This window comes from Rhinopithecus roxellana, chromosome 7 (assembly GCF_007565055.1).
Source record: "Rhinopithecus roxellana isolate Shanxi Qingling chromosome 7, ASM756505v1, whole genome shotgun sequence".
Taxonomy (NCBI): Eukaryota; Metazoa; Chordata; class Mammalia; order Primates; family Cercopithecidae; genus Rhinopithecus; species Rhinopithecus roxellana.
This window is the reverse complement of record NC_044555.1, coordinates 87,959,540-87,983,031: the sequence shown is the minus strand read 5'-3', so window position 1 is coordinate 87,983,031 and position 23,492 is coordinate 87,959,540. Positions and strand designations below refer to the sequence as shown.

Genomic DNA, 23,492 nt, shown 5'->3' with positions numbered 1-23,492 from the left:
AAAATGATACATATTTAATTTTCAAGTATTTAAAATCTTGGGAAAATGTAAATGGGAAGGGAAAATGATTTTTGTAACTTCTCAGGAGTTCTTTGTAGGTGTTACTGAATGCAAGTTACATGGTGTAACTCACAGTTGTCAAAAAGAGCCAAAAAAAAAAATACTATTTTTGCCTTCTCAAAACAATTACCTTATCTGGCTTTGAAATCTTCCTACTTCCCTCCTGAGGTGGCCTTCTCCAAAAACTTAGCATAAAAATTAGATCCAATGCTAACAGAATATCCTCCAATAATAGACATTTCCAACTTTGGCGGGGGGCGGGGGGATTTCCTTGAGCACATATGTATGTTTGTGTGCATGCACGTGTGAGTATGTGTGTGTGAGCTTGTCATTGCTAGAGTGGCCATGGGAGAAAAGTGAATCTCCCTAGAGCCAACTTAGAAGTTAACAGGAACAATATGACAACCACAAGGTCATCCAGAGTTCTCAAAAGTGATGTCAAAAGATGATGAGGTGTTAAGCACATTTTGTAAGCCATGAAAATCCAGGACACAATCAGCAAGAAATGAAGTTTGCTCTGAATACGACAGACAAATGAGTATATTGATACAATTTTCATTAACTATTCCTTTGCTTGCAATCTCAATCAAATGCTCTTTATCCTTCAGCAGAATTTACTATTACCAAACATGAACATAACAACCTACATTCGTCTTATGTTGAGATCTGGGAGATCAAAATTCTGCAAACTTTCCTTCCAACCTTTCATTTAAAAAATTCTTGGAGGCCGGGCGCGGTGGCTCAAGCCTGTAATCCCAGCACTTTGGGAGGCCGAGACGGGCGGATCACGAGGTCAGGAGATCGAGACCATCCTGGCTAACACCGTGAAACCCCGTCTCTACTAAAAAATACAAAAAACTAGCCGGGCGAGGTGGCGGGCGCCTGTAGTCCCAGCTACTCGGGAGGCTGAGGCAGGAGAATGGCGTAAACCCGGGAGGCGGAGCTTGCAGTGAGCTGAGATCCGGCCACTGCACTCCAGCCTGGGTGACAGAGCAAGACTCCGTCTCAAAAAAAAAAAATAAATAAATAAATAAATAAAAAATTCTTGGAAATGAATTTAGCATAGTTAAAAAGTGAGAAGTCATGCTTCAAATCCCAAACTATGTTTTTCCTGTCAAATATTGCTCTCTGTAAAGTGTATCACCAAACCCCAGTAGAAACTTACCCTTCAACTTGAGGTCAACATTATGTCTCAGCCAAGGATAAACCCCATAGCTTGGCATATCTTCGGGAATTGGATTATCGCTTATCCAGCCATCACAAGCGAACCGGAAGAAATTATCACAAGGATCCACAGACAGATTTACTTTACTTAAGATAGCAGCAGCTATTTAGAAAGAAAATCATAGGATTAATGATAAGCACTGAATGTTGTGTACTGTTCTTTTCCAAATTAAACACAATGATTTCATATCAACCAGTTTCCAAGCCTTGGCATTTATATTTCCCCTTAAAAAAAACTCTCTGAATCTACCTCACCATATGAAATGACTACATTCAAAGTGAATGGACAGGCTGGGCGCAGTGGCTCACGTCTGTAATCCCAGCACTTTGGGAGGCCAAGGCAGGTGGATCACCTGACGTCGGGAGTTTGAGATCAGTCTGGCCAACATGGTGAAATCCCATCTCTACTAAAAATACAAAAATTAGCCAGATATGGTGGTGCATGCCTGTAATCCCAGCTACTCGGAGGCTGAGGCAGGAGAATTGCTTAAACTCAGGAGGCAGAGTTTGCAGTAAGCCAAGATCGCACCACTGCAGTCCAGCCTGGGGTGACAAAGTGAAACGGTCTCTCAAAAAAAAAAAAAAAAAAAAGTGAATGGATAAAAGTTTGGTGGTATTATCATTACTGGCTTTTGCAGGATCATCCCTAACATCTGTGGGGTATGGGACAGGAATACAAATAGAATGTGTGGTCAATTATTTGCAAAGATAACTGTGACTCTTTCTTCTATCCTGCTTGTCCTTCTGCAAAGTGACCTTGCTGCTCTTCCCATCAAGTGGTAGAGTCTATTTCCCCTGCCTTGAATTTGGACTGACCTTGTCACTTGCTTTGACCAACAGAATTGGCAGAAGTAACTTTCTGTGAGTTTCAAAGCTAAGCCTTAAGAGGCCTTGCACCTTCCATATTAACTCCCTTTGAATGGAGCCCTTTAGCTGCCCTTTGAAGCAGCCTCCTGGAGGACAAGAGGCTACATAGAGAAGAACCAAGCCAGCACAACTGCCAGACGTTGACTGCGGCCATCATTCACCTTCCAGTCCAGGCGCCCCTCTAGCTGAATGCAGCTGCACAAATGAGCCTAGGCAAAAATCAGCAGAGAAACCATCCACCAAACCCACAGAATCATGAGAAATAGCAAATGATTTTTGTTCCAGCACTCTATGCTTTGGGTGGTTTGCCTCACAGTGAAGGCTAATGGAAACAGAAGTCCATATGTCATCTATCTAAACATTTAAAAATTATATTTACAATATACTTTCAAATTCTTGAGCTCCTTGATATTCAGTGTAGCTCTCAGAGAAATAAAGCCCCAGAAGAGACCCACACAGATCCTGGAAGGAAGCTTGGGGCCATCGGGCAGGGAATTCTAGGGTGTAGAAGGAAAGGGCTGCCTACTTGGCTCCACGGATGCCTTGACTGGAGGAGAGGCATGGCCAGAGGAGGGCCAAAGTAGGGTGTTCTAAATGAGGGACCCAGGTCTAGCGGTAGAACTGAGTATGTGTGTAAGTTAACAGAAAGACACAATAGACTGATCTACCATTTTTTTTCCTCTTTCATAAGCCCATACACAATTACATATAGAAGACAGCCCATAGGTAGATGTGTGCATAAATACGTAACCATGAGCTTTAAAAGAAAACCCTTCATTACAAAATGAGAAGTTTCCAAAATTCCCAATATTGAACTCCAACGCCCTTCCAACTGCCATACAATTGCTGGCTACCACTCTAGCACAAAGATATGTACCAACTGACTTTTTAAAAACTAGCCAATATTTTAATGACATTGGAAAGATGACATTCTGGGCAATTTTCATACTTTAAATAATGCCAGAATATATTTTTGTTTGAAGTAATGAAAACCCAATGAGATTTCAGCTAAATATGAATGAACTGCCCCAAAAAAGTATAATCTGTGTAAATTTAGATACATATCTTACAGTTTGGTTACATGTGTGGTTCCTTCAGGTTTAAAAATAAGGCTAGATATTTCTCCAGCCTAGATTTTCTACAAAAATTTCAAACAGCCTTTTGTCTTCAATGAAGTGAATAATATAAAAAATTCTAATTTCTATAGGCCCTCAAAATCCCCACCATTTTCAAACCTCCCCCAATAACACACACACACACAAAAAAAAAAAAAAAAAAAAAAAAACTAGCCAAAAATTGGTTTAACGGCCAAACACTCTGGCTCATGCCAGTAATCCCAGCATTTTGGGAGTCTGAGGTGGGCAGATCACTTGAGCCCAGGAGTTGGAGACCAACCTGGGCAACATGGCAAAACTCCGTCTCTACAAAAAAAAAAAAAAAAAAAGACTCAGAAGTTTGATAAATTTCAAATTGGCTTAACATTTTCATGCTTCAGAACTAGCATCAGTTGTGTCTAATTACATTTTTACTTACTGCTACTATTTTATCATTAATATTTAATGTGCAAATGTGCTAGGACATAAAATCTTTCTTTTGGTTGGTATTTATACATATATATTTATATATACACTTACTGTATGCAGCCACAGAATGAATCTGCTATGTGACACCTCAGAGACATGGATCACACGTCTCAGTCCCACACAACATTTACAGTTACACAGAGGAGCCCTCACATGCATTTTTATCCACATAAGTACACTGTTTTCCGGCCTCCTCCTCAAATTTTCCCTGCCCCCAGCCCTCAAATGTATCCTCTCCATCTCGCCAGTATTCTTGCAGGTACCTAGAAAAACTGCAAGGTCAGCTCTGACCTTGGCCCTGATACAAAAGTTGGGGAATACATCACTCACATTGAATTTGGAAAGAAGCCTGCTGAGTGAGAAAACTCTAGCTTCAGCCTCCGAATCCATCATTCACAACTCACAGCGGGGCACAGGGCTGCACTTTCTGCAGGGGAACTGTGACTTCAAATTGCAAGGGACCATAGTTGTCAAGACACCGAAACGCATTTCCCCCTACTCAGCTCCATGGAGAAAACCCAGAGTCTTGTTTTAATAAAAGAAATATGATGATGAAGGAAATCTGTGACAGCTCAGGCTGCGTACTCTTCCAAGTCATTGTATATAAGGTTAATTGTCACACAGTCTCCAGCTGGTGTTTATGTGGTAGAGGTGGAGGCATCCTAAATACCAGCCTCTGTTTTTAGATTTAATCAAGGATGAAGGGAGACAGTAGTAATAATAATAATTAACAATAATAAAATCACCAATATTGAGTATTTCCTTTGTGCCAGGAACTATGCTAAGCCCTTTTTAAGCAATATGATATCATGGCAAACTCTAGAGCCAGACCACTTGTGTTTGAATGAGATAAACACCATGCAGTAGCTAAGACACCTTAGGCAGGTGATTTAACCTGCGTCTTAGTTTCCTCACCTGAAAATGGGGATAATAATAGCACCCCATAGAATCATTATGCAAATTAAATGTATGTAAAGTGCTGGGCACATTACCATATAAATGCAGGATGCCCGGTAAAGTTTGAATTTCTGACAAATCACCTTTTAGAATAAGTGTGTACCAAATATTCCATGGGACATACACCAAAAAATGTAGTCAGTGTATATCTGCAGTTCAAATTTCACTGAGCATCCTGTATGTATGTATGTATGTATTTAGCTAAATCTGGGAACTATAATTCTACAATCACTTATTTGAAACTCTTGAGGCTAGATACATTTCAGAGCTCATAGATTTTTCAGATTTTAGAAAAAAAAAATACATTGCATATAACCACCGATCATGTAATACTTCAGCAATGGCTGGAGTGGCAGGCCTGAAGCCAGTGCATTAATATTTCCATAGGGAAACATATGCATATTCTTATAAGTAGGATAAATGAAATCTGAAGCAGCCTCACATGAGTTAAGATCCAATTTTGCCATCAAAGGAATTGAGATCAGGCCCCCATCTTGCCAACTGAGGGTTACAATATTTTCTGGGTTTGGGGTTAAGAATGAGCATTGCGAACCTAGATTACCGCTACTACCATTATTATTTTCTTTTTCTTTTTTAAATTTTTTGGGTTTTTTTAAGACGGAGTCTCACTATGTTGTCCAGGCTGAACTGCAGCCTCCCCCTTAGGGCTGAAGTGCAGATTCAACCTGCAATCTCGGCTCACTGCAACCTCCACCTCCCAGGTTCAAGTGATTCTCCTGCCTCGGCCTCCCAGGTAGCTGGGGTTACATGCGTGTGCCACCATGCCTGGCTAATTTTTGTATTTTTAGTAGACAAGGGGTTTCACCATGTTGGCCATACTGGTCTTGAACTCCTGGCCTGAAGTCATCTGTCTGCCTCGGCATCCCAAAGTGCTGGGGTGGCAGGCGTGAGCCACCGGGCCCAGTCTATTATTATTTTCTTTTATTCTCACAACTAGTGTAAGTAAAAACTGTTATTCCCATTTCACACGTGGTGAGACTGAGGCTTAGGGTGGCTATATATTTAGCCCAGGATCATGTGGCCTGTAAATAGCTAGATCATGCTTCACACCCAGTCTGTCTGCCCTTATCTGTGATCATGAGCATGCATGCCCTTTCCTTGTTTCTTTGCATTCTTCATTCAGCTCTTGTTTTGAAAGAGGGATTAAAATAAGAGAACACAGAGAAGAGGAGAGTTAAGGAGAGGAGGCATCTCAAAAATGGTTGGCACCTGCTCAGAAATGGTCCAGAAGGCGATCAAACACTCTAGTCTTCTGAACTTTCAGCATGCACGCCCACGCACGCACAGCCTCTTGTTTAAGGCCCTGGCTTGGCCGCAATTCTCCTGTCATGCGTACTCAACAGCTGTTCTGCAGACCCCTGGGCACACTGAGGCTCATGCTACACTAAAGAGAACTGTGTCTTTGGTGAGCCTTTCACTACATAAATAGCAAAATCAATATATATTTTTTCAACATTAGAAAGCCATTCGCCAATGTGAAAATTAAAAACAGGACAGCAAGGCAAAACACACTAGCTGGCAGGAGGCAACATCTTTGAATGTCAGTCTGTAAGTTTTACACTTGTATTATTATGATGTATAATACACAAAACTCACAAAATAAGTGGCCTTCCATACCAAAAAAGTGTTCTAAACTCAAGTTGAAAATGTATGAGCTCAAAAATTCCCATTTCACACATCTGCAAGAACCCTACCACAGTCAAAGCACCAGGTGACATAAACTCTAAAACCTGTCCTGATAGTTCTACCTGCTCTCTCACCCTACTCCATGACATCCTCTCGCCACTGGAGAAAACCCCAGGTCAACTACTCAAGCCTGGAGCAGGAAAGGGCCGGGGAGTTCCCAGATCGTTCCAGGGCCAAAAAGAGAGTTGCCTGGCATGGCCCCATATCACCAAGGAAAAGATGGAAAGGAGCCAGACATGGACACGAAGTCCAGTTCTGCTACTAACTCAGGATGAGACCCTGGGCAGTTATTTAGCCTCCAGAAGCCTCCATTTCCTCATCTGGAAGTGAGGATGGTGATAGCACCAACTTCAACGGGGATCTTTTGAAGGTTTTATGAGATGGTGCCTGTAAGTCACTCAACACACAGCCTGGTTAAAACAGATATATTGATCATTTAGGAATGGAACAAAAAAAGAACTCTACTAACATAATTATCTAAGCCACTACCTTTGTATAAGGCCTCAGAGTTTACAAACTCTTTCACCTAAGTGTTTCCCATCTCAACAAACACCACTGCCCAACCATCACCAAAAATCTAAGCATCACCCACAATTGTCTGCTTTTGTTCACAGCCCAAATCGAATCCTTCAATAGGCACTCTACCTCCTAATCCTTCCCCCATTCTCCCTCTCCATCTCTTGAATTCAAGACAGTATTGCCTCTCACCTGGCATACGGAAATAAACCTACCTGAGTCACCTTCTTCTATTCTTGTTCCCTATGGCCTCTTCTCCATCAAGAAAGACTCCCTCTAATGGAGCCCTCCACCGAGACATCTTTTGAAATGCTCATAAGATGTACTCTCTTTCATAAAAGCCTCCAGAGGCTTTTGAGTGTACTTAAGGAAAGCCCAAACTCACTGGCACTTGGGCCCCCCATTGACTCCTCATCGCTTGCACCTCACCTAGCAAAAGCTCCTCCCGTTCCTCAAGTCCATGCTTCTATCCACCCTTTGCCCCATCTGTTCCCCCCACCTGGAAAGCCCTTGCACAGTCTTCACACAGCATTTCCCTCCTCATCATTCAAAGGTCACCTTCAACGTCATGTCCTCAGGCTTTTCAATCTAGCCATCCTGTCACTTGCTATCACATTGTTCTATGTGTTAAATTTTCTGTATAACGTGTTCCACTGACTGATCTCTTTCTTTCCTTCTTTCCTTCTTTCTTTTCTTTTCTTTCTTTCTCCTTCCTTTCCTTTCCTTTCCTTTTCTTTCTTTCTCCTTCCTTTCCTTTCCTTTCCTTTCCTTTCCTTTCCTTTCCTTTTTCCTTTCCTTTCCTTTTTCCTTTCCTTTTTCCTTTCCTTTCCTTTTTCCTTTCCTTTCCTTTTTTTCCTTTCCTTTCCCTTTTTTTCCTTTCCTTTCCTTTTTCCTTTCCTTTCTTTCTTTCTTTTCTTTCTTTTCTTTCTGAGACGGGGTCTCACTAATTTGCCCAGGCTGGCCTCCAACTCCAGGGCTCAAATCTCAGCCTCCCAAGTGGCTGGAACTAAAGGCGTGCGTCACCACGCCCAGTTTCATAATTTTCTTATTGTATTAATTGCCGTATTGTCTTTCTTCCCATACCTGGTTCACTGCTCTATTTCCAAAACCTAACTCAGTACTTGATGTGCAACAAATATTTGGCGAATTTGTTCATTAACCTCTTAAGGCCAACAGGAAAGTGAAAGGGCCACATGCTTAACTTGTTTGATGATTTTCCTTTTGCAAAAAGGAAAAAAGTGTCCCTGCCCACTTAAAGAATGAGGGTGAGGGCTGGAATCTGGCTCCCTCAAATCTAGGCCCTAACACTGATTTAGGAGGGAAATCTAATAGCTGTGTGTGGGACCCCCAGGTATCCCTCCTCCTCCCGCCCCGCCGCTTTCGGTGTCCTAACCAAAAATTACAGAATACCCTGATCACTCTGTGACCCAGCCAGCGGCAGGTTTGTTTTGTTTTGTTTTGTCTTTGAGATAGACGTTCCCTCTGTCACCCAGGCTGAAGTGCAATGGTACGATCTCAGCTCACTGCAGCCTCCACCTCCTGGGCTCAAACAATTCTCATGCCTCAGCCTCCCAAGTAGCTGAGATTACAGGCATGAACCACCATGCCAGGCTAATTCCAGCTGCAGGTTTTTCCTAGCAGGCTTAGGCCCAAACTGGACCCTTGAACATTCCCAGGCACTGATAAAGGTATCGAGGTTGATGCACAAAACACTGAAAGAAACCAGTACTGGCTCTGAGCCAAATTCCTTAAACCGTCATATAGTCTCCACACCCTAATACCCTAAGCAGAACACCCCTTTTCTCTCTGTCTTGAGGATACACTGCAGCACTTTCAACATAAGCTGCACTAATAAATGTTTTGGACTGACCAGCTGCCCTGGCATTTATTGAGTGCTTCTTTCTTTGGAATCCCAACTGGCCCCATCTCGGGATGGGGTACTCCTTCATGGGAACTTCCCTGTCACTGCTTTTGGGGCAACTCCAGCCATGAGCTCGATGGGATAAGACACTGTGGCAAAACTGCGGCAACTTTAAGCAGTTCATCTTCACCTTGGGATACCCACTGATACACAGCCTGGTCACCTTAAGAGAAGTTTGACTTGCAACATGTGACACAAAAAAGGATCCCAGTCAAGCACAGTGGCTCTCGCCTGTAATCCTAGCACTTTGGGAGGCCAAGGCGGGTGGATCACTTGAGGTCAGGAGTTCGAGACCAGCGTGGCCAACATGGTGAAACTCCGTCTCTACTACAAATACAAAAATTAGCCGGTGTGGTGGTGGGCACCTGTAATCCCAGCTACTAGGGAGGCTGAGGCAGGAGAATCGCTTGAGCCCAGGAAGTGGAGGATGCAGTGAGCTGAGGTCGTGCTAGCCTGGGTGACAGAGCAAGACTCTGTCTCAGTTTTAAAAAAAGAAAAAAAGGATTCCCACTGGCAATGGAAGCATGGATTTATTTACAAAGGAGCCTTGCTTGGAGGCAGGCAAGTCAGACCCACAGACCAGAAAATATGCAACTGCTTAAGCTAAAGAGGAATCTATAGCCAGTGGAGCCATAGGAAGACCAATGTTCTCTGCCTGTGGGTCTTAAGAGAGGCCATTCAGCCTTCCAAGCCCCTTTTCCTGATTCCCTTGCAACAACGCTTAGAATACCACAGCTGTTTTTTGCAAGGAAAAAGAAAACAGGAAACCTAAGATCCACTATTTCGCACCAAAACTTGAAAATAAACTTAAAATTTCTTCAAAATTGCATTTCGTACTTGGTAAACCTCAAGCAAACAGAATACTAAAAATACCACCTGTCTTCTCTTCCACTTCCCAAGGTACCATAATTATAACTTGACACAGGATGGAAAACTGTGACTTACCAGCTTCGATGCATTCTGGCTTCAGGCAGTACTCCTGTTTAGCTTGGAGACTTAAGAGACCTTGACTCACTGAAAAAACAGACCAAAATAAATGGCTGACTTGTAGCAGACCACCATCCGGTAAACCACCCAGGGAAACATATGCAACACATTTGATATCAGTTCATCCTTCTCAGTGTTGACACGGTATTCCAAAACCCAGTTGGTTCAATGTCACGAAACCAGACTCTAGTTGCTAGCTACATAACCTTGGTAAGACTCTTGGTTGCTTTGAAACTCAGTTCTCTCATATGTAAGATAAGTGAGTATAACTAGACCAGAGCTCCTAAGATTGTGGTCTCTAGAGCAGCAGCAGCTGCTGCTGCTGCACCTGGGAGCTTGTTAGAAAGTCACTCCAGATCTTGACTCAGAAAACCTGGGGGTGGGGCCCAGCCAGCTGCAGTTTAACAAGCCCCCCAGGTGATTCCGATACATGCTCAAATATGAGCACCACTGGGCGAGATACTCTCTAAAGTCGTTTCAACCTCCAATTATCAGTGGTTTAAGTCTCATACTTTCACTCTATTGGTTATAACTCCATGTCCATGTTCAAGATGGGAAAATTGAAACTTAAACTATGTCATTTGGAGGCAATCAGAGTGGAAATAGAAAGCTAGCATGTATGTCTTTTAGAGTTCTGGATCTTATCTAAACCATCCATACACATATGGACCAAAAAAGGGGTAGGGGTAAAGAATATACTGAACATATCTCAATCACCTATTAGTAGCAACAGTCATTTTCCGCCTGCCCTGAACCCCACAAACCCTCCGCCCACCAGGCCCAGCTTAGCTACCAGACATTTGCAACTCTGTGTAACAAGCTTCCAGCTATTTCCTCCTTTCCCCGCTTCCAAAAAAAAAAAAAAAAGTCTGAAATTGAAATGGCTTTTCACCAATGGCTTAATGTCCCCATCTGGCTGGCAACATTATCTAAATAGGTTTCTGCAGAAGTACAGAAGGGTGCCCATTTGTCAACCCCAGGTAGCACCTGGGCATTAGCAGATGTGAGTTTAAGATTTCAAAAATATTTGTGGTAGCTGAGGAAATTCTGGGGAATTCATTCTTGCTGTGCTCTGTGAGCAGAAACAATGAATCATTTGGAGATGTGGCCATGGGGAGAGGGATGGTGGGAGGTGAATGGGGACCAAGGCCCTCTGTGGCAGGATCAGAAAGCTCAGCTGTACCTATATTTCTGCTAGAGATGGAAGACCTATAGATTACTAGCCAGTGTGGCAAGTTTTTGTAAATGGAGCCTTCTTTTCCTTTGTTCTTTTCTCTGCTGCCATCCTCCAAGCAGCCTCTTTGCATTGTGTTACATTATAGATTCAAGAAAACTGCCTAGGGAACATCTCAGTCCAATTTTTTTTTTTTTTTTTTTTTTTTTGGAGACGAGTCTCTCTCTGTCGCCCAGGCCGGAGTGCAGTGGCGCCATCTTTCTCAGCTCGCTGCAAGCTCCGCCTCCCAGGTTCATACCATCCTCCTGCCTCAGCCACCTGAGTAGCTGGGACTACAGGCACCTGCCACCAGGCCCGGCTAATATTTTGTATTTTTAGTAGAGACGGGGTTTCACCATGTTAGCCAGGATGGTCTCGATCTTCTGACCTTGTGATCCGCCCACCTCAGCCTCCCAAAGTGCTGGGATTACAGGCGTGAGCCACTGTGCCCAGTCCATCTCAGTTCTATTTTTAAGAAAATAAGTTTCTTAGCAAAAAGGTATGTTTTGATTTCTGTATAAAGCAAAAAAAAAAAAAAAAAAAAAAAAAAAGGTAAAAATACATATATGGGCAGCATAAAGATTAGTGTGCAATATTCCACTATGCCTGGGTGGTAGAACCTCAGGGGGAATTTTCCCCAACAGTCAATTTTTATATGTTCATTTAATTTTCTTTAGTGAGCATGTGTTCTTTTTTATAATGCAAAAATAAGCTTTATTGTAAATAATAATAATATTTTTATAATTCTGGACAACATCTTCTTGATCCTAGCCTTATTTTAAAAAACAAAAGAGCTAATAAAATCATTAAAGATTTATTCCTTTCGTGAGAAATAATTCTTGACCCAAAACCTTGAAGAAGTAAAATCAGGTATCTTTATCTAATGATGAGTAGAAGGAAGGTTTTAAATGTAACTAATTAGGCCGGGCACGGTGGCTCAGGCTTGTAATCCCAGCACTTTGGGAGACCGAGGCGGGTGGATCACCTGAGGTCAGGAGTTCGAGACCAGCTTGGCCAACATGGTGAAACCCCGTCTCTACTGAAAATACAAAAATTAGCTGGCGTGGTGGTGCGTGCCTGTAATCCCAGCTACTCAGGAGGCTGAGGCAGGAGAATTGCCTGAACCCAGGAGGTGGAGGTTGTAGTGAGCCAAGATCGCACCACTGCACTCCAGCCTGGGTGACAGAGTGAGACTCAGTCTCAAAAAAAAATATATATATATATATGTGTGTGTGTGTGTGTGTGTGTATAATTAATTAATTGGGACACTGACAGACCCAACCCCTCAAGGAAGAGCATTATCTCCATGGATGGGGTTATTTTAAAATCCTCCAAATAAATGAGGATCAACAAGCCCAGATAATGTGAAGGTGTAAGTGAATGAAATAGAGACAATAAAGAAAATATTTTTAATATAAAAATTAAGATGTTACTTTTAAATGGTTAGGAGCTTTGAAAAATACATGTAAATAGCAGTTTGGTTTCTCATTGTAGATTTCTCTATAACCAGAGGAAATGTCCTCAGGATGCAGTGGAGTCATCCATAGATCAAGAGCATAAGAATGGCCAGAAAGCAGGGGTCAGCAAACTATGGCCCGTAGGCCAAATCCACTGCCTGTTTCTGTACAGCCCATGAGCTATGAATGGCTTTTATATTTTTTTCATGGTTGGGAAAAAAAAAAAAGAAAAATAATATTTCATGACATATGAAAAGTATATAAAATTCCAATTTCAGTGTCTAGAAATCAGATTTCCTTGGCACACAGCCATGCCCATTTGTGTACATATTGTCCGTGGCTGCTTTTGTGCAACAACAACAGAATTGAGTACTTGCAAGAGGCCGTATGGCCCACAGAGTCGAAAATATTTACTATCTGGCCCTTGACAGAAAAAGTTTGCGGGCCAGTGCATCTGAGAAACAGATTGTGGGGAGGAAAGAGAGGGAAAGAGAAGAAGAAAGGACACTTGGAAATAAATAAACTGGTTACAGGCATATATGTTTTCCATTCCGGTGCCCTGTAGCTTCTCTGAAGCCACCGCAAGGCCACTGGCAATCACTCTTACTATAGAAGCACTAAGGTTTTGAGAAAAGATTATCCCGGAGCCTCAGATACAAAGACGAGGTAAGAAGGGATGCTAGAAATTGCAGGCATGTAAGTGAATGTGGAGAGGCAGAGAAATATACCGCAAAGTCAACCAGGAAGCCCCCTGAAGAGAAGACGACCCTAACTAGAATATTGTCATGAAGAGCATTGCCAGGCAGGTCCCTGGAGCTTGTCAGACAAGCGCTTTGCCTGGGTGCAGAGTGGAGGTGGGTGGCAGAGTTGAGGAGAGGGATGGGGAGAGGGGGTAAGGGGGTGATTCTAAAATAGTGCAGAAATATTTAACAAAAAGAAGTGTCCCTGAATGTATACATCCAAATAGATGTGGTTACCTGAAGCAATGCTTCTCAAACCTGTATTTGCAAACAATCCCCTGGGGGTCTTGTGAAAATGCAGATTGTGAATCAGCGGGTCTGGGGTGGAGCTCCAGCTCTCCAGTGATGCTGATGCTGCTGGTCCACAGACCCCATTTTGAGAAGCAAAGTTGTAGAGGCCACAGCCTTAGTTTGCCCTTATTCTCTAACATCATTTGAGCTCCTCTTAGAGAGTCAAGGTGAGAGCCAGGTTATTGGGCACGCTGGAAAGTTCTCTTTCATATGTTATGCAGGCCTCCTTATCCGTAATAGTAGTGTCTAGCTTGATGAATTTTACTTTGCTCTAAAAACATCAACACTGTTTCCTAAGAATAATTTTCTCTGGAAGAACAAAGATTTGCTGCCATGGAGAATCTTTCAACGGATATGCCACGGCCTCAGGATGTAATCATAAAAGTAGAGCTTTGTAAAAGTTTCATGCAGTGGTAATATCATTAAAAAGAGTACATATTTTTACATAAACAATAATTATTTGGATTTTTAAGTTTGGGAGCATTTGCAAAACCTAACCTTGCAGTCACGTTGCACATAGCATGTAGTCTTTTGGCATGCTCATAGAATTTTTCCTCTCATTTTGAATTTCAGCAGAGGACACTTATCTGAACCCGAAGTACTGAGAAATCTCACAAGAGTTTTCAAGAGCCACAGATTCAGTTGCAGGAGTAGGAGATTTAGCTTTACCAGAAAGCAATAAACCCATCTAATTTCCTAAATCTTCAGCCACAGAAAACAGGGAAAGATGGTTTGCTCATTTTAGCAGAGTTTTCAACCACACAACCCTAACTCTTTTAAAGTTTAATCACTGGTTTACCCCTGCCAAAATAAACATGGCCTCCTGCATCCTGTATATGCCAAGGAAGGTTTCCAGGTTTGCTACATTTCAAACTGCACTTAGAATCTCCTCATTCCTACATAACGTTCAAGCTAATGAAGTATTACGGGTTGTATGAGAAAAATTAAAATGGTAATAGTCAAGGGTTCAGCAAGCCTAGAATTTTAGAAAATCCCTCACTCCTTTCCAAGATATTTGATTCTTTTTCATAGGAATACACTTCTATCATCCTATATACTCTCTGGGTACATCATTCTCACCAAGAGTCATTAAAATAACTGAATCACAATATCTTTCAAATCTTGGGGGAAAAACCTCTGTTTTCCTTCATATTAATTTGTAAAGCAAATTGCATCTCAGCAGAGTCACTGGATAAGAAAGGAATTGAAGAATATCATTAAAAGTACACTTTAAAGGACTGATTTGTGTTTTGTGAATTAAATTTCATGATTCGTTCAAGCAAACATTAATAAAAGTCAATGGAAAGACACTCCAGCATGATTTTCATCACAATGTAAAGTCTTTCCTCAAAATATAAATGAACTATGTGACTATGAATTCATAAACACTGATTTTGCTAAATGTGCCACAGAAAAACTTTTCCGTCCAATGCAACAGAATCAGCCAGCTACGCGAAGCCATTTACACCCACTTTGCCTTCTGGACTATACATTTGGTACTTGGGTGTATTTATTTATTTAGGCTCCTTAAAAAAGCCTTCTTTATCATTTGCATATTTGATAGAAACTAAAGATGCACCACCTAGGAATGCAGGCAAACAGCCCTATACCTGTGTTATGACAAGTTTTGCTACAATAAAGCACAAGGAAACTTCTCGACACACACCCAGCTCCCCCGGCCTCCTGCACTCCACTTACCTAGAAAGAGGATCGTGCCCAGAACTAGGGTGCCACCGACAAACACGACCAGGGCAATTCGAGTGCCTCTGTTGGCCTTCTTTCCAGTCTCCACGCTGCTCCCTGTTTCTGCTTCCATCAGAAGGGCCGTAGAGAGCACACGAGAGGAAAGTCACTTTTCGTGGTTTGGTGGCTGGTCTCAAGAGCGAGGTGTTGACATCCAAGGCTCTCTTGCTCTTCTACTAATGGACAGCTTAAAAAACTCCCGTCAGGAAATCTCCCCTCGCCACCCTTTCTCAAATAATTCTTCACAAATGAAAATTATAAAAACCAAAATATTGGTTGCCTTGGCTTTCCCCCTGACTAGACAAAACAAACAACGTTGCTTTATCTTGGTGCTCTCCCTCAGCAAAGTCTCTCTCAACCGATTGTTTGGCAGGCTTTTCTCTCAAGCGTTCCGAGTATACATGTTTTACTATGTTGCTGAACAGATGTTTTAGCTATTTAAATGTATAGTCACTTGGGGGGAAAGAAACAATTGTTTTATCAAAACTGGATTCTCGTGAAACTCCCCCAAATCATGATAAGTTAGGTGGCCAGGATTCACCGGACCCACTTCAAGTTCTCAATTAATCATGTAATTCTGTTGCAAGAATCATTCTGCTTGCCTGAATTGTCTTCATCAAAGATATTCTTTCAGTGCGTGAGTCCCTTTTTAAAGCCTTCTAAGAGTTCCTAGGATATCCTGGAGCATTTTATTTTAGGAACTTTGTGTATGATAGCATGTGCCAAAAATCAGTCATAGTCCAGTGCAGTGCAAAGTAGCAATTAAGACAACCTACAGAGGCTGATGGTTTGAACTGGAACTTTTTCTTAAAGGAAGGAGAAAAAGCACTTCCTCTTTGTGGCACTAAGAATTGTACAAAAAAAAAAAAAAAAAAAAAACCCACAAAAAAACACAAGTGCGTGAATTAAGTTTATTAGCAACTACAAAAGATATGATGAAAAATTTTCTCCTTGCATGTTTTTGATGAAAAGTGCACCATGTGTTTTGTCTGCCACTCCCACTGAGGCAGCCATTCATTAGGATGTTTTTGTGTTTACATAAAGTGTCCACTTCAGCAGATTCCCCAGGATGAATTCAAAGGCAATTGGTTTCAGGCCGGGCGTGGTGGCCCACGGCTGTAATCTCAGCACTTTGGGAGGCTGAGGCAGGGGGATTGCTTCAGGCCAATAGTTCGAGACCAGCCTGGCCAAGAAGGTGAAACCTTGTTTGTACTAAAAACACAAAAATTCGCCGGGCATGTTGGTGAGCACCTGTAGTCCCAGCTACTCAGGAGGCAGAGGTGGGAGAATCGCTAGAGCCTGGGAGGTGGAGGTTGCAGTGAGCCAGATCTCGTCACTGCACTCCAGCCTGGGTGACAGAGACCCTGTCTCAAAAATAAACAAACAAAAAACAAAGGCAGTTGACTTCACTGGAAAGACTGATGAACGACTGGGTCTTTGATTTTTTTATTATGATAATGATTTAAACAATAACAATGTGCTTTCTTCATGGGGAAGGTCAACTGATATTCCAATGCTACCATTGAAATGATACAGATTTTATTATCCAAAGATATAGATATCATTAATTCACAATACAATTACTACCTACCTGCTTTTGTTTTGCTGGAGGTCATAGGGCAGTGGGAGTAGCGGTAGAGAATTCAACTATACCTAGAAACCGGTAGAGCAATTATCTCAATGCAAAACTTGTGCACATGGCTTTAAAGGTGACACAAGGAGCTCAGCGGGTGCTGATGAGCTCAGTATAACGTGGCCACACATTCATGGTCCTGTCTGGCTTGTCTTGGTCAGGGCTTAAGCCCTTAGCATGGAATTCTCTCAAGTTTTGGGGCTTATTCCATAACATACCTTACTTTCTGCTCATTTCATGTTGCGCCAAAGTCAGGGGATCATGTCTTTGTCCAAGTTATGACATCATGGTGTGTTGAAGTTATCCTGTGCTCATTGGTTGTTGATGTTACTTTGTTGCTGTTATTCCATAACACATCCTAGCAGGCCTTTGGCCCCTAGTATCAGATTCTCCCAAGAGTTTTTGGACTTGACTCTAGCATGCATCTTAGACCATGAACTCCACAAGGTCAGGAACCATGTTCAATGTTGCAGCTCTAGCATCGACATTTCCTGGCCCTTCACAGTGAAAGGGAGAAATAAGAGCAATACAAATCATCCAAGTTAGCCCTAGCCACTAACTCTTAAAAACCAGCTTCAGCTGGGCACGGTGGCTCACGCCTGTAATCCCAGTACTTTGGGAGGCCAAGATGGGTGGATCACGCGGCCAGGAGTTCGAGACCAGCCTGGCCAACATGGTGAAACTCCGTCTCTACTAAAAATACAAAAAATAGCTGGGCGTGGTGGCAGGTGCCTGTAATCCCAGCTACTCAGGAGGCTGAGGCAGGAGAATTGCTTGAACCCAGGAGGCGGGTTGTAGTGAGCTGAGATCATGCCACTGAACTCCCGTCTAGGTGGCAGAGCAAGACTGTCTCGAAAAAAACAAAAACAACAACAACAAACAAAACAAAACAAAACAAAACAAAACAAAACAAAACAAAAAACCAGCTTCAGGGCCAGAAGTGGTGGCTCACACCTGTAATCCCAACACTTTGGGAGGCTGAGGTGGGCAGATCACTCTAAGTCAGGAGTTCGAGATCAGCCTGGCCATTGTGGCGAAACCCCATCTCTACTAAAAATACAAAAAAATGGCCAGGTGTGGTGGCACGTGACTGTAATTCCAGCTACTCAGGAGGCTGAGGCACAAAAATCGCTTGGACCCGGGAAGTGGAGGTTGCAGTGAGCTGAGATTGCGCCACTGCACTCCAGCCTGGGGGACAGAATGAAACTGTGTCTCAAAAAAACCAAAAGGCCAAGGTGGGTGGAGCACTTGAGGTCAGGAGTTCGAGATCAGCCAGGCCAACATGGTGAAACCCCGACTCTACTAAAAGTTTAAAAATTAGCCAGGCGAGGTCGCAGATGCCTGTAATCCCAGCTACTTGGGAGGCTGAGGCAGGAGAATAGCTGGAACCCAGTAGGCAGAGGTTGCAGTGAGCTGAGATCGCACTACTACACTCCAGCCTGGGCAACGGAGCGAGACTCCGTCTCAAAACAACAACAACAACAAACAACAAAACCAGCTTCAGCTTCAGGAACCTCACATGCTAAGCCCTAATTATTCCTTCTAAATGCTCAGCTGACAATGATACTTCATATAGGCATAGAACATTTGCTTTAACCTCATGGTAAATCTACATACTTGATAGCAAAGGTATTTTAACTCTGTTTTCCAAATAAGGACCCTGAAATCAAGGAATGGCCTCAGGTGGCATGGGAAAATCACAAATGGATAGATGGGAGATGGGATCTTTACCATACATGGCATGTCTGCAGCTTGACAAAGCTTCCTGTGCACAGAGAGAGGACAGTCACCCAAGCACGACACCAGGACTCACTTCTTTCCTCTTTCCTTCCTCCTCCCAATCTCTTCACAACTTTCAGCGTCCCCACTCACACTGAATAGTGGCCGTGAGTTCCTAGCTGAAGTAGTCTTCACCTGCCTTGAACTTGCAATTCCCCCAGAGGTGAGAGCAATTTGGGGATTCCCCTGAAGTTAGACCTACCCATCACTTACCAACAGGAATTCATTCTTGAACGGTCAACTGCTGAGTGAAATGCCATTAAACCAAAAAAATACTTTCATTAATTGTAATAGGAAAATTACGATGTATTCTATCACAAACTAAGATATGCAAACACAGACAGAAAAATGTATTCATTGAACTTAATTGTACATTTTAAAATAACTGAGGCCGGGCGCGGTGGTTCAAGTCTGTAATCCCAGCACTTTGGGAGGCCGAGATGGGCGGATCAAGAGGTCAGGAGATCGAGACCATCCTGGCGAACACGGTGAAACCCCGTCTCTACTAAAAAAAAATATACAAAAAACTACCCGGGTGATGTGGCGGGCGCCTGTAGTCCCAGCTACTCGGGAGGCTGAGGCAGGAGAATGGCGTTAACCCGGGAGGCGGAGCTTGCAGTGAGCTGAGATTGGGCCACGGCACTCCAGCCTGGGCGACACAGCGAGACTCCGTCTCAAAAAAATTAAAATAAAATAAAATAAAATAAAATAAAATAAAATAACTGAAAGACTGCCATTGGATTGTTCGTAACACAAAGGATAAATGCTTGAGGGGATGGATACCACATTCACCATGATGTGATTATTTCATATTGCATGCCTGTATTGAAACATCTCATGTACCCACAAATATATACACTTGATACGTACCCACAAACGTTAAAAATTAAAATAAGTAATTTTAAAATGTATTACTTGAACAATGAAAACAAGTCTATAAAAGTAATATAGAACTGTTGAAATATTGAAAATAAACATAGTTTGTGTAATGTAATGTAATGAAGCTTTCTTTTATTCACCAAAGGAATAAAGGAAAACTTGAGAGCGGCGGGATTGACAGAGCAAAGGATGTAGGAGAATCATTCATTATAAGGTACATTGTTCATTCTGTGCCATTTTCTGCATTAATTTTTCAACCTTTTAGGAGATGATGATTATCTTGCCCTCAAAATAAACCACACTTAAAGCAGCACAGAAAAAAAGAAAAGAAAAGAAAAGAAAAGAAAAGAAACCCTTTAGGGCAAAATAAAGAAGTTCAAAGCACAGGGAAATAATAGGTACTCACAGGACTAAAGTGGGGGTCTGCAAACAAGAGTACATGGACCAAATTTGGCCCACTGCCTGTTTTTGTAAATAAAGCATTTTATTTTTCAACTTTTTTTTTTTTTTTTTTTTTTTTGAGACAGGGTCTCACTTTGTTGCCCAGGCTGGAGTGCACTGGCGCAATCTTGGCCCACTGCAACCTCCACCTCCTGGGTTCAAGCGATTCTCCTGCCTCATTCTCTCGAATAGCTGGGACTATAGGCGTTGCGCCACCACGCCCACCTAATCCTTGTATTTTTAGTAAAGATGGGGCTTTGCCATGTTCCCCAAGCTGGTCTCGAACTCCTGGGTTCAAGTGACCCACCCGCCTCGGCCTCCCAAAGTGCTGGGATTACAGGCGTGAAACATCATGCCCAGCCTGTAAATAAAGTTTTTATTGGAACAAGGTCACACCTATTTGTAGATTGTCCATAATTGCTTTCATGCTGCAAGAGCATAGTTAAGTAGTTTTGCAACGGAGACATTTTGGCCTTCAAAGCTTAGAATATTCACTCTCTGGCTCTTGACAGGAAAAGTTTACCAACCTCTGCACTAAAGAGTAGTAAAAGATGCTACCTCTAGCCGGGAGCGGTGGCTCATGCCTGTAATCCCAGCACTTTGGGAGGCCAAGGTAGGCAGATCATGAGGTCAGGAGATCACGACCATGGTGAAACCCCATCTCTACTAAAAATACAAACATTAGCCGGGTGTGGTGGTGCGTGCCTGTAGTCCCAGCTACTTGGGAGGCTGAGGCAGGAGAATCACTTGAACTTGGGAGACGGAAGTTACAGTGAGCCGAGATCACGCCACTGCACCCCAGCCTGGTGACAGAGTAAGACTCTGTCTCAAAAACAAAAAACAACAACAAAAAAGCTACATCTCACGCCATCTACATGGCACACAAAAGAAAATGTTTATCCACACTTGACTTGTAACTCAAAATTGTTCCATTCGAGATTCTTTGAACGGAAATTGCTGTGTCAGGGAAACTGGTGAATGTGTCTTTGCCTGAAACTGTAATATTGAAACTGTGATTTCAGTATTATGATTTAGCATACAATTTAGTGTGATTCGGAGTGAGAAGTCATTACTCTGGGAAATAAAAGGGGAGGGGCGTTATTCTAAAAATTTTTACAACTATTCTAGAGCTGTGAAAATTACTTAATTGAAAAGTAATTATGCAAGGTAAGTCTGTTAGTAGTCTGCTGTACACTCACCTATTTCAATTAAGAACATTCAGGACTATCTTGGACATTCACTGGATTAATCGATGAATCAACAGAAGTTTTCTGAGCATTTCTCAGGTGCCTAGCCCTGTGTAAACCCTTGTGAAGCAAGACCAAGAACTCATGCCGGAGGTTCAGGACTGGTCAACAGGGATGAAAATACTGTATAGGAAACCCGACTTGGCCACATAACCCTAAAGCATGCAGGCCTGACCATAAGGGCAGTCAGTGCCCAGAGAAGCAGAAATCCCTGAGCGGTAGATTCGTTGGGAAGACTTCCAGAATGTTTGCGAGAATGGGCAACCTGCAGGACAAGAGGAAGGCTTCCAGATGGGCCGAGCCCCACCCCAAGAGGGGACTTGCACTGGACATTTACCACTCTCCCTGCAGGACTCACAGGTACAATGATTTATCCCGAGGTAACGGAATCCAGTAACAACGGCCCAAGCTGCTAACGGGCCGGGATGACAGCTGAAGCCGTCTTTATGCTAGACATGAGTGCATCTGGTCATTATTTGGATGTGCAGGGTCCTCTGTTTCAAGCAGCAAAATCCCATGTGGGCCATAATTTTAGTGAGAAAGAAGGAAATGATTCAAATTCTGAAAAATGTTTTCATCCATCCATTGGAAGGAGGAGGGAGAAGGGAGGAGAGGGAGAGAAGAGCTATGAAAATAAATAGTGAAAGCTCAGATCTGGGGATTGTGGTGGGCTCTGTTACTTACTGGCAGGTCCTTCAAGGCCTTTCACTAATGAGATACATTACTTACATTGTATCTGATCTTTTTAAACATCTTCCTTAGGTAGGTGTCCTTATCTCCTTTTACAGATAAGGAAACTGAAGTTTGAAGCTATTAAGTGATTTGCCGAAGGTCACAGGGCCAGTATTTGTCTTAAGGCCAGAATGGTTTCAAATTCCAACCTCTTGTCTCTCTGCTGTGGTTCTTGATAAGTTTGCTTATCGGGTAATTAGTGAAGGTGGGTGTAGCATCTCAAAGTGACACTTGAGCAGAGGCAGAGTGATAAACTATGCTTCCTTTAATTCTCTTGTTTAAAAGAGTAATTATCAGGTTTTATTTCCTTAACAGGAACAGCAGCCATCATTTAATATGGGAGTGGGGGGACATTTTTCAGTTGAGGAACAAAAATAGCAATACATGAACTATCTCCTGATGTGTTGCTGCTAGTAATTGAACATGAGGCAGGATATATACATCTGAGAGGCTATCTATCCATGTGTAATACTTGTTCATTTCTGAGCCTTAAGGGGGATTTTATCCATTGATTTTTCTCACCTCCTTTCCACACAGCTACTATTTCCTCAGTGCCTGCTCACTTTATGTGTATTATCAGTCCTTAGAGCAGTCCTACAATATAGGAATCTTTTGCAGATAAGGACACTGGAGCCAGCTGAGGATAAGTTATATTCCAAAGGTCACATAATGGGTAAATGACAGAGCCCAGTTGGAACTCAAATCTATGTGGCTCCCGTGTTGAAATGTACTTGGACTTTGTTTTAATCTGGTATGGTTAAGATAACAAACGTGGAGACAGCCCTTGAAAAGGGTTTATTACAGTTTCGAAGATGAGAGGGCACGCTGATACAGACAGGAGACAGGGAAATACTGGGTACAAGAGGGCGGTTCCCTGGTAAAGGCCCCACCCTCAAGCATGAAGACCAGAGGCCCCAGTGAGGACAGGCATTTCAATGTTCACACCCAAAAAGGTGCCTTTTGGTCCACCATATCCCCTACCCTGGCCCCATATAAACCCTGAACCCTAAGCTCCAGAAGAAAGAACCCCAAGCAAAGAGAGGAGGAGGCAAGCAGACCAGCAGACCAGTGACGGCAGAACGACGCAGCAGAGAGAGAAGAGGAGGGACATCTGGATGCCAAGGGGAGTTCGGCCAGGGGCAGTCAGAGAAGAGGGGAAGACCACCTTCCCACTCCATCCTCCCTTCTGGCTCCCCATCCATCTCACTGAGAGCCACCTCCATCACTCAGTAAAACCCTGCACTCAACCTTCAAGCCCACGTGTGATCTGATTCTTTTGGGACACTGGGCAAGAGCTTGGGATACAGAAGGCTGTCACACTCGCCCCCTGCCCTTGTGATAAGGCAGAGGGTCCACTGAGCTGATTAACACACAAGCCATCTGCAGATGGCAAAGCTAAAGGAGCACACTAACACATGCCCACTTGGGCTTCGGGAGTCACAAACACCCACCCACAGATGCTGTCGTGAGGCCAGAGCCCAAAAGCGCTCACCCTGGTTCCTGCACCTGCCCATC

The 23,492-nt window shown here is 42.9% G+C and overlaps 1 protein-coding gene across 2 annotated transcripts in view; it reads right to left on the bottom strand.

The window, feature by feature from the left end:
* Positions 1 to 16,030, bottom strand: part of PHEX (phosphate regulating endopeptidase homolog X-linked) — a 227,529-nt gene extending 211,499 nt beyond the window's left edge. For both annotated transcript variants that reach the window (XM_010381555.2, XM_010381563.2), the window contains exons 1-3: positions 15,222 to 16,030; positions 9,781 to 9,849; positions 1,226 to 1,387 (exon numbers count right to left, since the gene is read on the bottom strand). In XM_010381555.2, the coding sequence (XP_010379857.1) occupies positions 1,226 to 1,387; positions 9,781 to 9,849; positions 15,222 to 15,339 (349 nt within the window). In that variant the 5' untranslated portion in view covers positions 15,340 to 16,030. The remainder of the gene's footprint in view (positions 1 to 1,225; positions 1,388 to 9,780; positions 9,850 to 15,221) is intronic.
* Between the last annotated feature and the right edge of the window lie 7,462 nt (positions 16,031 to 23,492).